The 19295-nt window shown below is 40.0% G+C and overlaps 2 protein-coding genes across 2 annotated transcripts in view; both read right to left on the reverse strand.

Annotated features, from left to right (window-relative positions):
- Window positions 1-2744: 2744 nt before the first annotated feature.
- On the reverse strand, window positions 2745-6385 carry LOC134200255 (uncharacterized). The gene is made up of 2 exons (XM_062672803.1): window positions 6256-6385; window positions 2745-5821 (listed from the first exon to the last, which is right to left on the reverse strand). The coding sequence occupies exon 2, from the start codon at window positions 5646-5648 to the stop codon at window positions 4749-4751; it is 900 nt and encodes a 299-aa protein (XP_062528787.1). The 5' UTR covers window positions 5649-5821; window positions 6256-6385; the 3' UTR covers window positions 2745-4748.
- Window positions 6386-6799: 414 nt separating this feature from the next.
- LOC101739725 (protocadherin-16) overlaps window positions 6800-19295 on the reverse strand; it is a 30171-nt gene continuing 17675 nt past the window's right edge. The window contains exons 3-15 of the mRNA XM_062672819.1: window positions 19075-19170; window positions 14677-14766; window positions 13985-14184; window positions 12945-13142; window positions 11583-11810; window positions 10745-10936; window positions 10142-10342; window positions 9725-9871; window positions 8844-9046; window positions 8392-8512; window positions 7766-7914; window positions 6891-7168; window positions 6800-6819 (exon numbers count right to left, since the gene is read on the reverse strand). Of these exons, the coding sequence (XP_062528803.1) occupies window positions 6800-6819; window positions 6891-7168; window positions 7766-7914; window positions 8392-8512; window positions 8844-9046; window positions 9725-9871; window positions 10142-10342; window positions 10745-10936; window positions 11583-11810; window positions 12945-13142; window positions 13985-14184; window positions 14677-14766; window positions 19075-19170 (2123 nt within the window). The remainder of the gene's footprint in view (window positions 6820-6890; window positions 7169-7765; window positions 7915-8391; window positions 8513-8843; window positions 9047-9724; window positions 9872-10141; window positions 10343-10744; window positions 10937-11582; window positions 11811-12944; window positions 13143-13984; window positions 14185-14676; window positions 14767-19074; window positions 19171-19295) is intronic.

Below are 19295 nucleotides of genomic sequence, written 5' to 3' on the forward strand. Positions count from 1 at the left end.
GTGTGTTTTATTATTGTCAAGGTTTTTTGTTTTCCAAAATTGCAACCTACTACGACACATAAAGTAAATGAAGGTGCAAATATTCCAGAGGATGTTAAAACTGCATACGGGGATCACAAAGCTAAAGCAAGTAAAGCAATACATCAGTATCAAGAAGATGCCTCCCTAGAAAATACTTCCTCTGTGAGATACTATTCGATGGATTTACAAAAAGTTATGTTGTTACCCGACATGCCTAAAGTCAAAGAATCGTTTTTCTTGAGTAGAATGATTGATAACTTTGAACTTGACATTTGCACCAATCAGAAAGAAAACTAATGTTAATAGTATTTGTATTCTATGGCATGAAGCCTATTCTGGACGAGATGCTCATGACATTGTTAATGCAATTGCAGCAATGATCGAAAAAGAAAGAGATTTTAATCATTTGATATTGTGGTGTGATAATTGCACAGCTCAAAATAAAAATTGGATCCTCTTTACATCACTTGTTACTATAATAATCTCTGGGTTTTCAATTTAGAAAGTTTGACTTTGTAATACCTACCTAACTAAAGATCACACACGTATGTCAGCTGATGGAGTTCATGGCAATATGGAGAGGCAGATTAAAAACAAAAGATGCTGTGTACGATTTTGAAGACTATAAGAATGTAATTTTGGGTTGCAGATCGCATATTGAAGTTATCGAATTCCAAAAATCGTATGAGTGAGTAAAAAAGAAACGCATACCGCGACGCAATGATGACCTTGTTCCCATTAATAATTTTTTGCTTAGTTCTTTGGTTGAAGTAATATTTGTAAATGGGTGCCGTAATATGTTTTATAGGAATGATTTTGAATCTCCGTATTCCGAGTTGGATTTTCTTATTAAAAAACACAATCCCTTGATCATGCCAACCTTAAAAAATATTCCAAGAGGCATTAACGAAAGTAAAAAGGAAGGCATAGTAACAACTTTATTTAGCTTATGCCAATGAACAGAAGTTTTGGAGAAGAAGTTTTGGCAAAGTGTACCGATTAATAACAATCCAGTTAATTTAGTTTCTAGTGGACAATTATTAATAACCGAATAATTTATTTTTATTTGACTGTTTTCAAATATTTTGAGTGATTATTTTTTGATTTTTTACTGTGAACAAATAGTGTTTGGTTTCCGATTATGTGTTTTTTTTCTTCTTTTTCATTAAAACTGCTTATTTCTGCCCATATTTATGTTGTTTTATTCTGTTTTTTCTTACTATGTTTATAAAATTGCATTTAGTTCCCACTCAGTAAATTCAGACCTAAATGAAAACAAAGCAAGTGATCTTACTAAGTCTATTAATTTACGTTTATCCCCACTCATTATATTTTAGAACTAGATGAAAACAAAGCAAGTGATCTTACAAGGTTTTCAAATTGTCACACTCAAAAAGTTTGATCTAAGAAAACAATCTTTTTATTAGTAACTGCTCCTCTACGCACATCTCATCATGAAATCTACTTTTTTATAAAGCCTGTTATGTACCTCAAATTTTGCAATCACTCTCAAGACGATACGACTAATATTATTGAAACGGCACGCTGTCAAAGATATGAAATTGTTTTTCGGCTCTCCTGTAAAATTTAGTTTTATGCAGATACTGGGTTTTGATATTTCACAGCCGAAATGTCACAGGTATTTGTAACAATCAAATGTATGTAGTTAAAATAAAATTCATTTGAATTTAGAATGAATTGTCAGTCATAGTACGTAAGTTATGTTTCAAATGTCCAGTATTATTAAATATCAACTTTATAGCAGGGAGCTAAGTGATTTATAAAAAAAAAATGTTATTATGTGTAGTAGTTTTTGTTGCAGCGCTGTCTGTGTTCATATGCTTGCTTAGATTAGCTTTTTTTTTTATGATTGAAAGTTTACTGGTGGCCCGAAGGCCTTTCCAGTTTCACCAGGACAGGTGGGCGAGCAAAGGCTCAGCCAAGAGGGGTGGGATTTGCTAACAACTGCCCGAGCGCCTCCGAAGGAGACCTAACAACTCAAGAGCAATTGTTTCGCGAATGAATCTACTACCGGATCGGAATCGCGACCCGCTGAGAAGATCCGGCGAGAAACTCAGCGGGCTGATGCATGGGTTAGGTTGCACGTCGACCTCTTTGTCGAGTTCGACGAGTACGGTTACCGGGGTCCCTAAGCCTGCCCCTAGTATTAGAGCTGAAGGCATCTAATGCAAAGGTTATTGGATCTGATGGATCCGTAAGGACGTGTCTAGGGCGTCGACGGTGACTGGCTCCTGCATGATCAGGATTCGGGGAGTAGTCAGCGGCGGCAACGATAAGGCGATTATCATGACGCATAGCCTTATCGAAGTATCGTTCCGACGCTGACTTCATGTATTTCCGAATTGATTCGAGGCCCAGGTCGTCGTGTAGGTCAACGTTCCTCACGAACCACGGAGCCCCGACAGCTAACCTGCAAAAGCGGGATTGTAGGGATTGGAGGGTGTCTATGTGTGTGCGGGCCGCGTGAGCGAACACCACACTCGCGTAAGTCATGACGGGCCTTATGCAAGTTTTGTAAAGTGTCACCTTGTTCCGAAGGGACATTTTACTCCGCTTACAGATCATGGGGTTAGATTAGCTTAGTTTAGCTTCTCACATGAGAACACAATTACTATCTGTGGTGACAATTATATTTAGCTTCGAATAAAATTCCAGATGGATATTGCAATATTCGTTGTCAATCTGAAGTACAAAGAATAAAATATATAACAAATCATTTATTAAAACAGTACATAACATTGTTGCTTTAACTAGATAAGGTTAAAAATTAATAAATAATACTAAAAAACTAGCAAACATAAATTAGTTCAAAACATTTCTTATTTATGTATTATAATTCTAGCGTTAGATAATATCGATACGAAAATTAAAGTTAAGAGGTAAAATCATTAACTTTCGTCAATTAACGTTTTATTAAACTGAATCTATTCTTGACATCAATTACAAATGTGCTGACCACAGGATTCCTAATGTTCCAGGACACTAGTTGTTTGATGTAATACAACCGAACATCTTAGTCACAGAACACTATTACTTCTAGCGAAGCAAGCAATAACGCACACTGCATGTTTATTTTAAAGTTGCATTTGAACAGGAACATAAGTCGTTCAACAACCTGGCTCCACGGGAATCGGGTGCAATCGTCGCGACCCTAACATATTTTAACGATAACATTTAAAATTAATCTTTGACATTTATAACACAGAATATTTGTACGTGATTCTGTGTATTAAGGTGAGTTAATAAAATCCAGACTTATCATTAACAAATACTGCATGCACCCTCGCTTTGTGCTCGCACACTAGTTGAAAGATTCTTACGATGTGCTATAAATTTAGAATTGCTTTATAATAGAAAAGAGACGATTTCATTATGTTTGTCGGGTGCAAAAGGGTATGTCCTAAAGTCAATCGGAAATTATATTCATTCACTAAATCTAGTGTTCGCCCAATACTATTTTCCTTTTTCATTGATAACACAAAGTTCATTATAAAAAGGACTAAAAATCGGTTGGTAAATAGAAGAGGAAATCGGCTAAATTTTTTTGCCTTTATCTTGATTTCTTTTCAATAACAGTGCTGAAATAAGAGTTAATGTTATTGTTATGCTATTACGCTTACGCCAATAGCGCAAATTATATATATTTGCAATTAAAACTCCCCCTCCTTATATTTTGCATTTAGCACGTTTGTCTTCTAGATCTGTATTATTGTACATACTAAACTTATCTCATTTCACTGTTAACTTTGTATTCTTCATAACTTTAAACAACCTAATTTACCATCATAATATATAGATAACACTATGTATTAATTCTCGTAACTTAAGTTTTTAACTTATGCTGTTATAAATATTTGGTATACTGCACCTATTTAAAGTTTGGGTAGGTCTCAGTAGAAAGGTAAGGTACATCATTATAAATCCCATTATCGTTATCATACGTATGTATGTATATGTATAATTTTTGCATTTCATATACAATTTTCTTTCACTATAATTTGTCGCTTTTCATGAGGATAAAAGTGATTTATTAGTAGTCACTTACTGTTAGATATGATTTTGATTTTATATGAAATTACCGGAACCCGTGACGCCACCACCAAGTGTGTATTATAATAGTATATTATATAACATATACATGTTTTTAAATAAGCCTTGCGTATTCTAATCTATGACTATTTCATTTGGTAATTAAACACATTATCAACTCATTAACTAATCAGACTGCTGGAATGATAAAGTATGCCGCTTAATTAAAAGTAAGAAATGTATTCCACCTGCGTAAGGGGTGCATACCGGGCTGATTGATGAGAACTAATGCTTATTTGTCGATAGCGACAGGTTCTATTCGACAGTGCGCAGTAACCAGAGGATCGTGATCAGACAGTAGTCATCGTATCTGTAAAGAACCGAAACTTAGTTGCGTGAACTCCAACTTCTTAAGTTAAGAAGTCTTTGTATTTAATAAAGTCATGAGCAGCGAGCGATCCCATACTAATGCACCCTACACCTGAAGGTATAACATCGCATGGATCAGAACACAAAGATAGCTTAATTCGATTGTCGTACATGCGTTTTGTGTCATGCCACCGAAATTACTTTTAGCTAGGTCGGTGGACAACTGTACAATTATCAAATTACGATTTATATATTTCTTTGGATCTGTAGTTCTTGGTAAAGTTTGGAAGTAAAGAAGTGAGTTTATATTATATCATCTGGAATCTCGGATCTAATCCAGTTCTCGTGAATACAGCGGGTCTGACATGATGTTTGTGCAGCTTCCTAGGGTTTATAGTCGCGTAGGCAGGAGGCGGGTCGTGGTACATTATGCCCAGAACCGGTCCGGCCACATCGTATAGTATTGGGGCGATGGGTTTGCTGTACCCTGTGTCGTGGGGGACGATGGGAACACTCCCATAAGATTTCTCGATTGGAAAATAATCTACAGAATTTGGTGCTGTTTTAGGTTTTGATAATTCTATTTTATCCATTGACGAATTGTTGTGACTCGGACTAGAAATAAGTGGCGTTAATTTATTACTATTTGATTGATTTCCATTTGTAAGCCTACTTTTAGAGGAGAGTGTACTACTGCTACTGGTGGGTGCAAATTTATAAATAACTTTGTTGCTGTGGACCATAGAATCGTTAGAGCTTTTATTATTTTCTTCTAAAGCAAAATGAACGTTGTGGCTGTTTGTTCTAGGTTTAGTTTTGATTTTTTCTTCAACTTCATATCTTGCTTTTAATGAGCTCTTTGTGGCAGTAGGAAGGCTTTCTGCCAAAGCATAGTCTTTTGATTTCAAAATATGTGTAGTTTCTGAAAGAATTCCTTTTGTAATCATTTCACCACTATTTGCATTCCTATTATGGGATGGCGAAGCGTATGACGTCACGGGCTTACATTCATTATCAGAAAGTTTCTTCTGATTATAATTCTGTAATGGGAAGCAATAATTTATAGCTTCAATTGGATTACAATATTCTTTACTTAAACTAGTTTGATTATCGTCTGCAAAATCGGTATTAACAATCTTTGTAAGCTTAACATTGTCAGTCAAGTTATGGTTCGTTAAATATTTCATTGGCAGTGGATACATTGGCATGATGTTGGCTTTCAAATACTCGTCCAAGATGAGGTTGTTGTTTGTATCAGATATTTCATTATCGTCATTGTTTGTCAGATCAGACTGTGGGTTCAGAAGTACACGGTGAGGTTCATGTGCTCGGCGACCGCGCGGTTGGTCGCGTCGTGCACCGGACTCTCTGCGTCGCTGCTCTGGAACAATCGGCTCTTTTAAACGGATCTTAACGAATTACCTCTGCTTATTTGCTTTAAGTTTCAGTGCACCTTAATTCTAAGTATTTAAATGTAATTATCTACAAGTAAAATGTAGTGCATCACTTTTAATTCAATGGCTGACATTTATTTTTATTTTTTATTGCTTAGATGGGTGGACGAGCTCACAGCCCACCTGGTGTTAAGTGGTTACTGAAGCCCATAGACATCTACAACGTTAATGCGCAACCCACCATAAGATAAGTTCTAAGGTCTCAGTATAGTTACAACGGCTGCCCCACCCTTCAAATCGAAACGCGTTACTGCTTCACGGCAGAAATAGGCGGATTGGCGGTACTTACCCGTGCGGACTCACAAGAGGTCCTACCAGTGAAATTTTAAAATAATATTCATGAGGGGTTATCAGGAGGTACCTGTTTGTTGTGGTCGTCCCAGGCGAGCGCCTTGAGCGTGGCGGGGATGGTGTGCGCGGGCCACGCCACGCCGGAGCGCGCGCCGCCGCCGCCGCGCAGGTGGTCGCTCATGGCGCACTCGCCGCCCGCCGGCGCCACCCGCCCGCCGCCCGCCGGCGCCACCCCCCCGCCGCCCCCCCGCCGCGCCTCCCCGCTCCTCGCACCTGCTTGTCATAAGACAGTTGCACAATTGCGGTGAAATAACTCACAGACACAGCCCACTGAGTTTCTCGCTGGATCTTCTCAGTGGGTCGCGTTTCCGATCCGATGGTAGATTCTGCGAAGCACTGCTCTTGCTAGGGCCAGTGCTAGCAACACCTCCGAGCGTAATATCAATTGCATTTCAATAAAGTTTTTTAGTTTTTCTAGCTCTTCCAAAACCAACATAGCTGCCTCATAAAAATGGCAAAATGATGTCGCAACTCGTACAGCCACTCGAACAACCATAACGTAAGAATGAGCACGGCAATAGTCCGCCCGGGAATTAATCACGGGACACGGTAATTTAGTTGAATGACTTTTGATCTGAATTAGGTCAATTCGACACGAGTCTTTAAGCTTTTTATCTATAATGAATACATATAGACATAACATACCTTCGTGTCCATTTGACGGCTTAGTGGCAGCGTCAGGCATATGAAGACTGGAGCTAGAGCCGGCTAGTATAGTACTAGCCCCGGCGCTGACACTCTGCAGGGAGCTGCTGGTGGCCAGCGTTGCTGTGCCATTGTTGGCAATAGTGTTGGTGCCGTTGGCGCCGGAGTCGGGGAGGGTGGGGGGCAGGGGTGAGGGGAGCGGTCGGGATTTCTCGTGGTTGATGAATCCAGCTGGTTTGAGTGGAGCCGGTGCTGGAGATTTGATACGTTTTTTCCTGCTAAAATGTTTGTCAATAATTAGTAAGGAAAAATATCTTCTTTTCACATTCCAATTAACTTTAGTATTTATTTATTTGGATCTCACGCTTTGAGTTGTGATATAGTTACTTTTTGGCATAAATTACTGATGATCACACTGTCTTCCTGTAACCTGTGTATTTCCACCTAACTATCATGTGACGTAAGGTTGAAATCTATAACAAGTGCAATGTCAGCAACGCAATCGAACTATATCAGGTGTTCCGGCAGTAACTTGGTGTTCCGGGTGATCGTCTTCCTCAACTGCTTGCATGTAGGATGGCTTGGATGCAAGCTTACACAAGTTCAATACATATTCTATTCCACACGAGTGTATTAAATATTTATTGCGATTGTTACAATTGAGTATGTCCTTTTTAATAAAATGTAATCTCGTAGTGAAAAGTGCTTCTCGAACTCTGACATGAGCTCTGTATTTCACATGTTTTCTTTACAGGTTGTCAGTTCCAGAGTAACTTTGACCTCTCTTTTTGGTACTATGTGTAGATGACATAGCTATCCACAATGCTACCAGTAAATGATGCAGCAACAAAAGTTGCAAAATAAAAGATACTAACGCGGTGTATATGTAGAGGAAGAGTCCACAGACGAGCAGCGCGAGCAGCGCGAGGGCCGCCACCAGCGCCGCCAGCAGCCCCGCGCCCCGCACCGCGCCCCCCGCCGCGCCCCCCGCCCCGCGCACCACCACCGTCACCGGGACCGATGTCTGTACGGACACAGTCATCGTTTAAAATCGAGCCGAGCCACTGTCTACTGCTTTTACTAGCTACTCTACTATTTACCCTACCTAATCGCTGGTAGACTAAGGGGCTATTCCAATTTCACGCGGACTGGTAGGTGAGCTCCTGTACACGACACGTGTGAGGCGCACGCAAGCAGCGCGCGGGTCAATATAAAACTATTGTCGCTCGCTAATCCTTAGATTTAAGTACTATTTTGTAAAATATGGTATATATATTAATATTTTGTGGAGGTAGCCATCACAAGACACAAGATATTTGACAGAGGCCTGAATCTCGCTTACGACATTTTCAAGATAAGTTTCCATAAGTTTCGAACAACAACATTCGGACCGTCGGTCTACAGAACAACATCGCCCGCTCGGTGGAAGATCTTCCTTTTGTCGTATCTATAACTTATTACTAATTTGTTTCAAAGTTTTATTTAGAATATAAGATATTACCTGTCGTGGAGGAATCCCTGAATCTATAGCAGTGGCCACCAAGTGTAGAGATGACGAGTTTAAATTTCCGATCGCTTCCTCCCGCAGGAATAAATCTCCGCTGGCATTAATGTAGAACATACTGAAAATTATATACATTCATTTAAATTTACATCAATAATAGTCACTCAATCGCACTAAGAGCTTTTTAATATATTTTCAGAGCGTCTCTTCCTTCATTTTTCTCTAAGGCTTATTTTTCTTGAATCCGCAACGAACTTAATAAGCAGACAATAAAAGGCGTAGGAATTTAGATTCCGAAATACCTCCTCGCAAATCGGGAGACAATAAAATTTAACCCGGAACTTAGCCGGAAAGCGGAAAAGAGATGCGTCTTGGAACGTTCGTATTATGAAAAGAATGGACGGAAGTTGCCGTCAGCTGCCACAAGATCAGTATGTTGCCCAACGTACCGCGCGTGCTGCCCGGCGAGGCTGAGCGCGAGCGTGCCGGCGTCCCCGTCGTGCGCCACCAGCCGGCCCACGCGCAGCCCCCCCGCCGCCTCCCCCGCCCCGCCCCCCGCCGCCTCCACCTCGAACTCGTACTGCGGGTGTCGGAACCGCGGCTCCCACTCATTCACGTCCTCCACGCTTATGTTTATTGATGCTGTGTCATTCTAGAATGAACAAGAAAATTTAAATTTAGAGTTAATAGTTGTTATCGAAGAGTTTAGTGGTATCCTTCCCAGACATCAAAAGAATAGATGACCTACATCTAACCCACTCTCAACTTATACACAATTTTCAAATTTCCTTCTTAAGAGGATGGTGTAACCGGATGATGGAGACTGTGTTCCCCAACCCACGCTGGTTCTTACCCCACGGGGTGTATCTTGACGCCTTCAGCTCTGACACTAGGAGCAGGCTTAGGGACCCCGGTAACTGTACTCGTCGAACTCGACAAAGAGGTCGACGTGCAACCTAACCCATGCATCAGCCCGCTGAGTTTCTCGCTGGATCTTCTCAGCGGGTCACGATTCCGATCCGGTAGTAGATTCATTTGCGAAGCAATTGTTCTTGAGTTGTTAGGCGCTCGGGCAGTTGTTAGCAAATCCCACCCCTCCTGGCTGAGCCTTTGCTCGCCCACCAGTTCTGGTGAAACTGGAAAGGACTTCGGGCCACCAATAATCTTTCAATCATAAAAAAAAACGGGTATGCCGGTAGTGTCAGCTGACGGTGCCATCTAGGCGGGCACTGGTAAAACCGTGGTGGTAGTGTGGACTTTGATTTATGACCGGACATACTGTTATCATAAGGAACCTCGGATCTCAAAAGCGTTACATTGATCAACTTACTGATATAGAGTCAGTGACCATAACTTGGTAGAAGTAATTGGACGTAGTTTCATAGTCAAGGGATCTCCTAAGTATGACTTCACCGGCGTTGTTGATGGCAAATTTATCCAAGAAGCTGCGGTCTGATACGTAGAACTGTAGTGGACTCTGAAACAATGTGAAATTTCTTTCATTTTGAGACACAATATGTGAAAGAATATACTTTCCAATCAGAGCGCATGCGCGTCACAATACTATCAGCAGAGAATAAGTGTTGGCAATCGCGAAATGCAGATCTAATACTCGAGCTGCAGTCTGTTGTGTTGACGACCACTAATCGCTTGCCGATTGATATTTGAAAAGCATCTTCTCTTCACTCCTTTAAAAATCCAAACGGACCTTCCTCGTATTTATTCAGTAAAAGTTATTTTCACATACCTCCCTAAATTCTGTATTTTGTGGCACGGTGGTTAGGGTCAGGAGCACGGATCCTGGCGAGGCTCCTTCACTGACTGTGGTCGAGTACTGCTTCTGGGTGAACTGAAGCCTGCTGATGGGCGGAGTGGAAGATCGTGGTGTGGTACTACGGATGGTAAGCGTCGCTAACGCGTACCGATCTGGATTATCCACTTGTGTTGCCTGAAATAAATTAATCACCATTTTGAGGTTTAACAATTTTTTATTATTATTCTGATGGTTATCTTTGTAATTTAAGTTTAAGAGTAAACATACAAGCAATTGAAGTGAGGCCGCGTCGTCAAATGCCACAGAACATCGGTTACTGGAGTCCATAGACATCTAAAACGTAAATGCGCCACCCACCTTGAGATATAAGATCTAAGATCTCAGTATAGTTACAACGGCTACCCCATCCTTCAAACCGAAACGCATTACTGCTTCACGGCAGAAATAGGACAGGTGGCGATACCTACCCGTGCGGACTCAGAGGTCCCACTATCAGTGTGGTGTGTACCACGTGTGGGCTTATTACGTACCACTATTGTATAATTAATTAGCTTAATTAACTTATGTGTCACTAACTTTTAAAACAATAGTGACGGAGGGATCCAACTCTGCGATCAGCTGTTTAGTAGCGGCGACCTGGCCAGTGTCCTTATTGACGACAATCAGTTGTTTGTGGTCTCCCGTGCTGGAGTACTGCAGCGGAGCATTGATGCCCAAGTCTTGGTCGGCTGCTGATATCGGCCCGGGAGAGGTCGTGAGGAATGTGCCCTGAAGAGTAAATAATAATAATAATAATGGTTCAAAATAGTAAAACAACGGGTTCTGCCGCCAATCCAGATCACGAGCTGAGAGGGTCAGTGAGTCGACGGTCATATTCTAGAGATTATTTAAATTTTATTCTTATAAACTCTTATTAACCAAAGTTGAAAAAAACATCTACGAAGTTTAAAATAATAATATAAATAAGTAATTGGGGACAAATATTGCACGGTCATCTGGCCCCGAACAAGGATTTCTTGTCCCGTTGGAACCTGAGACTCCTGTAGATACTTATATACGTCGAAATAAATATATTAATACGGGACAAATTAATATTTTCATCATACCAATGTTTGCCGGTTGGCTCCACGGGAAGCTAATTGCTACTGTGACACCCAGGCTGTGAATATCTCAACGGTTGCCTAACTACTAACTAACGGGCTTTCAATTTCGTTTAAGATGACCAAATAGCTAAGCAATATGTTAAAAAAGAAGATAAATCTGTTTATAAGTTATAAACACCATAACGAAAATCTCCTCCAAAAGCTGTATCCAAAAATCAAAACTAAACTAGCTTATGGGGAGGAATAGTTGTGGCGGTGGTACCAGCACGTGCCAATAATGGAGTCATTATATAAGGTAATAGGTCCCTTACCTCCTCAGCATCATCTGGCAGCAGAGCTGTGTAATGTTCGTAGGTAAACTTAGGGTTCTGATCGTCGGCATCCAGCACTGTGACCTGCAGGGTGGTATCGCTGTACAGCGGAGGAGAGCCCTGGTCTTGTACCCTGAGCTTTATTGTGAAGTTGTTTACTGTCTCAAAGTCCAGAGGCTTCTTAACTACTATTATTGGTTCTAGTTCATTTTCAAAACCTAAATATTCCTGGAAAAAATATTTAATAATTTTCAAATTATTAATTATTTGGCCCCGACTTGTTTCATGTAAGATGCTATGGGGATATATTAAATTTATGTGCCGCGGTTCATTAGAAGCAGAAGCTCATCTGCAGTAGGCATCACCGATTTATAAAATTGGCTCACTGTTTGGATGTAACAGAATTGTGACATGTTTTTACAACAAAAAAGTCACTTAATAGTCCAGGAGCAGTAGAATATTGCTGCCAGTGATGACTTGGCCTAGCCTCACACTATTTTCTCTTATTGTGTTTTGGAAATCTATTACTATTTCATAAATTGTAATTGGTGCATAATTCATGTAAGGCTTTAACACGATTCTACTTCTTGAAAATTCACCAAAATATGAATCTTTAGAGGCTTATTGTATAACTGTGTGCAGCATTGTCGATAATCGCGTAGTAATCATGTCTACGAGTCATATCCAAGTTGTAATCATTTGGAAATCAAATTTATTTAATTTGCAATAAAGTGCAGCTTAGATAATCCCCTCTAATGATAGCCCACTGTTGGTAGATATTATTACTAACTTTTTAATAGGAAAAGCAATTAAAACTGCTTAGAAGCAATATGTTCTTAGAAACGATGAAACACTCGGCGATCATTTGGAACGTAAACTAATTAATCCCGGGCAAGATTCGGGGTCAACGGTTTCATACGAGACGGCCACTCACCGGCTGTCTTCGGCCACTGATTGGCTGGTTTATATTGCGAGCTTATGAAGCGATATTAAAAAGCAATTATTGTGGTAGGTTTGTCGGTAACATGAGGAGTCAGTACGGATCCTCCCGATCCATTAACGGTGCTTTTAGGTACCTCAAGCACCGATCACCGTCCTCGCCGAACCCGTCACTTGCGACGAAGGGCTCGACGAGTAAATTAACCAATAGATACAGCCCATTGAGTTTCTCGTCGGATCTTCTCAGTGGGTCGCGTTTCAGATCCAGTGGTAGATTGCTACTGCACTACACTGCTCTTGCTAGGGCCAGGGTTAGCAAAACTCCGGTTTGAGCCCCGTGAGCTCACCTACACGTCAAGGGTAAGCTGAAATAGCATCTCAAGGCTATCAGCGTAGGTAGGGAAAACAAAGAGGAGTACATACGGAATGCGGTCCGGGCAGCACGGCGTAGTGCAGCGCGGAGTGCGGGCCGGGCTGGTCGCGGTCGGAGGCGCGCACGGCCGCCGCCCGCGCGCCCCTCGCCGCCGTCTCCGACACCCGCACGGCGTACGGCGCGCCCTCCCACTGCGGCGCGTTGTCGTTAACGTCCCACACGCGCACCGACACCGGGATCACGAAGCTCTACGATCATCGGAACAACACAGCACCGTTAAGAACTTGATCTCCATGCTCGGACTCTCCCGACAGCACCCCTCCACTAATTATTAATGATTGTCATTGTCCGGGTTGTGGATTACCGTTAAGATTAAGACGCCACACTCATTACGAGAGAAAACCAAAAATAAAGTTTTCTTGTTTACATCAAACATAATTTGTTCTAAATTAAATCAAAAATTTACTCATTCCTCAGAAGCCAGACAACTAGTCCGTGCTTACTATGTGTTATCATTTTAAAGTTAAACTCGGCTAGTTGAGGCTAGTTCCTTAAAAAGGGCGACGTAAAGCTCGTATGTCTCCGATAAACACTTAACACCAGGTGGACCGTGAACTGATTGGCTTATTTCCCGGTCAGAGAAGGCCTCACAGTATTTGCATAAGCGATATTCGAGATATAAAGTGAAAGTATTCAGTACTGGTTAGAACGATTATCCCATGCTTCAAACCGGAACGCGGTATTGCATTCATTATGCACCTCTTGAAAATAACAAAATCTACATTTTAGGATATGCAAACTGCGGACCGCGGATATGACAGGTCCTAGCCCATATTCGCTATATATGAGGTAATTCTCTATACTTCGATATACTTTGCCTAAAACGGCAGTCGACTGTTGTTTTGTAATAGAAGTGAGAAGGACTCAGTTTGAGACCCCACTGTTATTTATGTTAATATTTTTATAGCAATTAAACAACAGCTGGTGTAGCAGGTTAGACTGCGGTGGTCCCCGTATAAGAAATCGAATCATCTTCAACACCTAATCCCATCTGCTCCAGTAAAACGGAGATTAATTCCGAGAACCTTACCGGATCAGTAGTTCGTCTTCTGTCACACCGTACATTAACGTATACATTAGAAGGGCCGATTTTCTCCTCTCGATCCAAAGCTCTGAGCAGTGTCAAGTTCTTGCTACCAGGCACTATGCCTACTGCTGCTCCCTTTTCTTGAAGCCGAAGGGTGATGTCTCCAAGGTCTTCTGAAGGATCTCCATTTACACTTAAGGTACCTGACAAATATAAAAAAATACTTATATCTGAAATTAAAAAAAATGTTTTATTGAACCATCTTCGTTGGATGCTTTTAGCTTGGTTCAATCATAACACCCCGCCGATTTATTTTAAAGCTAATTAGATATAATTCGATGCCATTTTTCAGTTATACCATTCTATGTGTCAAGTATCTGATTGAAGTAATTTAGTCATGTTATTCTGCTTCAACGTACAGTGTATTCGGCCCGGTCCTGGCTGAAATTCAGCGTGGGCTATTTCTTTGCAATCGGGAATATACTCAGTATTTCTGAATGACATTAAGTGAAAAAAGAGCGTTCATGGACATAGACGACGCTTACAATTACTGATTTGACCACAAAAATATTGCCCCCTGCGAACATTTCAATAGCAAAGTTGGTGTACCGGTCACAGCTACTGCTATTTTATTCGAAATTTTGCCAGAGTTGTTTGTAAATTCATGAAAAAAATATATAAAAATTATAAATTACCTATAATACTGCCGATGGGTGTGTCCTCGCTGATGAAGAAGCTCTCCACGGCGCCGCCATTCATCAGATAGCATCTGCTGTCTTGTATGGCTGAAACAAGAAAATTAATATACCTATTATTTTCATGCTCTTGCGATCTATTTCTCACAAATTTAGTAGCGTGTTCTTAAGGGAAAGTCTAGAGGCTAAAGCTTCAATGACCACAGTAGCCTTCCGTAGCGCGCTTTATCTGTATCTGTCACTGTATCTGAGGGACTTGCTACTGCTTATTCAGAACTCTGATTCAATTCAGCAAGCCCTGATTGCTACACTTACATTAGGTACATTATTCCATGTAATTTATAAATTTCAATTTAATGCTTAATTTAGTAGATGAACGCATTTATGATTTTGGTAGGTATTAGACAAACAAACTACGAGTATATACTAATACTACTTTCATTTCATAGTTTCATCGTTTAATACTATTCACGTTTTGGTACATTTAAGATGATCAGTATGATCAAATGATCAGTATAAATTCATGGTTTTATCTAAGTCATTTATTCACACAGCCCATATTTATCTTTCTATAGGTAAGTGTACTTATGTAATAATCATATTATCTCTTATGTATGTATTGTATACTGAGTACCATAGAAGTTTCACTAGCTTATCGTTACATTCACATAAAATGATTCACAAACCTCCTTGTCTCCTTCCGACATCTAAGTAGGCTGCGTAAACGTACAAATAGAGAAAAAAATAAATTAATTCATTAATTAAAATGGTTTTATTGTTATAGTTTGTATGTGGGCTACTAAAGCGGGTCATGCGTTCACTAATCGCTAAATAAAGGTCACAAATATTTGTGCCTTACACTACAACTAGGTGAATTAAGAGTTTTTGATTTTATTGTCAGGTCAAAGGTAAAATTATTCATAAATAAGTTACATCTGCGTATTGTAACAAGTAATAATCTGAATAACGCTAGCGATATCTTCACAATATAACAGTGTCATCCCAAACGGCTTGCAAAAAGATACTGAATATATGCAATGAAATTCCTGCGTAGATTACATTTATCGAAATTACCATATGATACGAGGATGTCGAAAACGCATCAGATAATACTTAAAGTACTCCACTGCTCGATGTGTTGGTGTGCACTGTCTAATACATTATTTATACTCGTAGTGTTGGTCTTATATTGGCGACTCCAAACGACCAAGCACCAACTCAAACGTCAACTGAACTCATCGTTACTTATAATATGAATACAATACTAGTCAATCCTGAACATTAATGAATCAAGTTTTTCACGTAATGTACAAAATTTTATATTTTAAATTTTAAGAAAAGTCGTTTTATTATAGTGCGCTGCTTAGACTTGAAACTTGTCATAAGTCTTACATGATGGTCCGTTTTATTCCTAAGACTTTTAGTCAGTCATTCATTATGCTTTAACCCAGTGATGGGCAAAGTACGGCCCGCGGAAGTATTTAATCCGGTCCGCCGAGAGTCCATCCATCCTAAATATTGTAGTCAGCATTTTGGCGCGTAAAATAAAATCTGACGTTTATAATTGAAAATCTTCGAATTTTTAATGAAAGTTTTCGTCAGGGGTGTTTTGAACTTTCATTATCTCATAATTAACTTGCCATCATTATATTTTATTATCTCGGCAGTCTGTCACAGTTATTATTATTTATTGGAAAAAAATATTTTTTCTATAATTCTGGTCCTTCTCTAGAATTTCTTAAACTTTGTGGCCCGCCATTAAAAATGTTTGCCCACCACTGCTTTAATCCTTTAATCGATACTAATACATTATCAGCCCACTTATCTATCCAGGACAGAGGCCATTTACTGCTTCGTGACCGAATAATTAACTTTTACTAAACTATATAGTTCTATATTTCAAGTTTTTGTTAATGTAGGTGGTATAGAGAAGCTCACGAACGCTATCGCTTACGTTGAGCGTTGAGACACAAATCTAAACAGGGATACGAAAAACCGTTTTTGAAACTGGGAGCTCACGGTTGCTTTGCGATATAAATGGACAGGAAGGTTGAACCGCACAACAGTGTTAATAATAATGTGATTGCACTAGAATGGTCATTGTTTTGTGCCAATGAAATCCATGTCATCTTTTATGGTCTACATAAATCATATAGTTTCATTTAAAATCTTTTGTCTGCCCGTAACATTATGTTATGTTTTTTTTTTATTTCATTTTATTGTACTGTATTTTTTTCCCGTGTCGTAGTTAAGCTTCTATTTAGATGAAAATTGAACCGGATGTAAACACCTTCAAAGCACGAGTAGACTCACAGAAGTCGATCATCGCCTACGACAAGTAGTTACTGCCAAGCACCACCGCCACAACACTGGACAAACCATGCCATGCAAACGAGACCGCGAGCTTGCCATGGTCTACAGTAGCACAATACTATCTAATAGGTTATATATCTATATTTTGATTCTCACCAAAAGCTTATGATCCAATTGCCTGTTGAGCTTCGGGAATTATAGAGAAAATAATCTGCAAATCAGGATAGGTCTAGAAGCCTGTGTTACCACGGAACGGTGATGTAGCAGGACGTGGCCAGAATATGCTAAATTATATTCACTAATCGACTATTATTACGTAATATTCCCAGACCTATATATTAGTTCATAATATCAATTAAATCATATTTCAGTTGCTTTAATTCAGAATTAATTGCATTCAACTTAACGGAAACGGATGATGATAGCGAATGATCATCGGAAATAGAAATAGCTCTAACCTATCACGAATCATTCATCCAAGTAAAACCTTTGACCTTCAAATTATACTTCATAATTATATCATACGTTCAAATGTATTAGTGCAGAACGGTGAGTTCGCACGGATCGGTAATTGCACAGCAGAACACTTGATTGTCGCCTAGTCCCTAGTCCGTCCTTAGTTCTTTAAATTGATTATTATAACACTACTTAGGAGCTCACTGTTCGAGTGAATTTAGAGAGACCACAGCGTGAAAGACACCGTTGAACAGATAGCAACGAAGTCTGAATACTATCAAATCCTCCAAACTGGAACAAACCTACAGATAGGGAAGTAGCAACTGCAGCTCGAGGTCTCCGGCGCTGTATACTCGCTTAGCTAGTAGCTAGACAATAGTATCCAATTAATCAAAAGATAATTTTATCCAAATGTATTCGTTGCAATTTTTTTTGTTTTTTTTTTTTGCCTTTGACGAGCCTACGGCCCACCTGATGGTAAGTGGTCACCGTCGCTCATGGACGTCAGCAATGCCAGGGGCAGAGCCAAGCCGCTGCCTACCATATACTTACTACATAATAATTACTGTTTAGCCATATATTTAAAAGATAATTAAAAAAAAAATCTAAAGGCACGAATGCGTTTGTATGTTGTTAGCCTCAAATCTGTATTTGTTTCATTGGTATTTTGTGCATAAAATAATATGTTCAATATTGCTCATACGCAACAACCGGTTGGTAGTTATTATATTATTATTTTCAATGACATAGGTCGTGCTCAAAGTGCTCATCTACCGGAGAAAGTCTTCACAAGAGCACTTACACAGCCACACGCATATTTCCCAAAAATAATGACGGCGAAAAGAAAAAATTATTACATTCTGCTTCCTAGATTACAGCATTACAATCTTTTGGTGAAAGTAGCATTACAAACATAAAGATGATATAAATTTAATTTTATTAGCGACTGTTCTTTACCGCTTTATGTTCGTGCACTCATAATTCATAGAAATCTACTTCTCGAGTTGTTAGGTCTCCTTCGGAGGCGCTCGGGCAGCTGTTAGCTAGTTCCACCCCTCGTGACTGACTGAGCTTTTGCTCGCCCACCTGTCCTGGTGAAACTGGAAAAGCCTCCGGGCCACTAGTAAGCCTTCAATCATAAAAAACTACATATTGTATTCATACTGCTACCAGTACCTACGTGGTCGAGCTATGACCACGCACTCGTAGGCTGCACCGTCCTGACACTGATAGTAAATGCTAATAGTAGTAGTAATGCCGAAAGTGTATTGGTAGATAAAACACTCTTGCCTATGTCTACTGCAAAGCATCATGCGAGTGGGTGCGACGGATTGGTCGGACATTATACTAATGCATTTAAGATTTTAACTTCACGTCTTAAAGAGGACGGTATCAGGTTCTTCTGACTCCAGTAGCGAACATCAAGCAAGGTTCCTACCAAAAATAAAATGTGTGCTTAAACTCTAAATTTAGGCCTCGTGTTCAAGAATCATGCAAGGTACCGCTAGGTTATTATTATTAGTCAGTATGATTACCCTTTTGCACCAAAAGTTAAATGTGCATCTATCTACGTATATTTCACTATGAATATTATGTTGTGCCTGTTGCGATGTGAGTACTACAACTCACCACGAGATTTAATAGACAATGCGATGGCAGCGACTGTGGCGGCAGGTGGAGTGGTGGCCGCTTCATCTCTCTTAGGTCTCGGAGACCACTCGCCAGCTGAGGTCAGTTTATATCATCATTACACGATACAATAGATATTATTGTGTAACCTTTAGTCATTTTAACGTTTACAATCTCCTTAGTCGGTGTCTTCGCTGCTGCAGGTCGTGTTTAGCTTGAAG

The sequence above is a fragment of the Bombyx mori genome, chromosome 15, assembly GCF_030269925.1.
Source record: "Bombyx mori chromosome 15, ASM3026992v2".
Taxonomy (NCBI): Eukaryota; Metazoa; Arthropoda; class Insecta; order Lepidoptera; family Bombycidae; genus Bombyx; species Bombyx mori.

Coding starts and splice junctions, on each gene's coding strand:
- LOC134200255 (XM_062672803.1), bottom strand. CDS start 5,648: ATGCCAATGTATCCACTGCCAATGAAATATTTAACGAACCATAACTTG.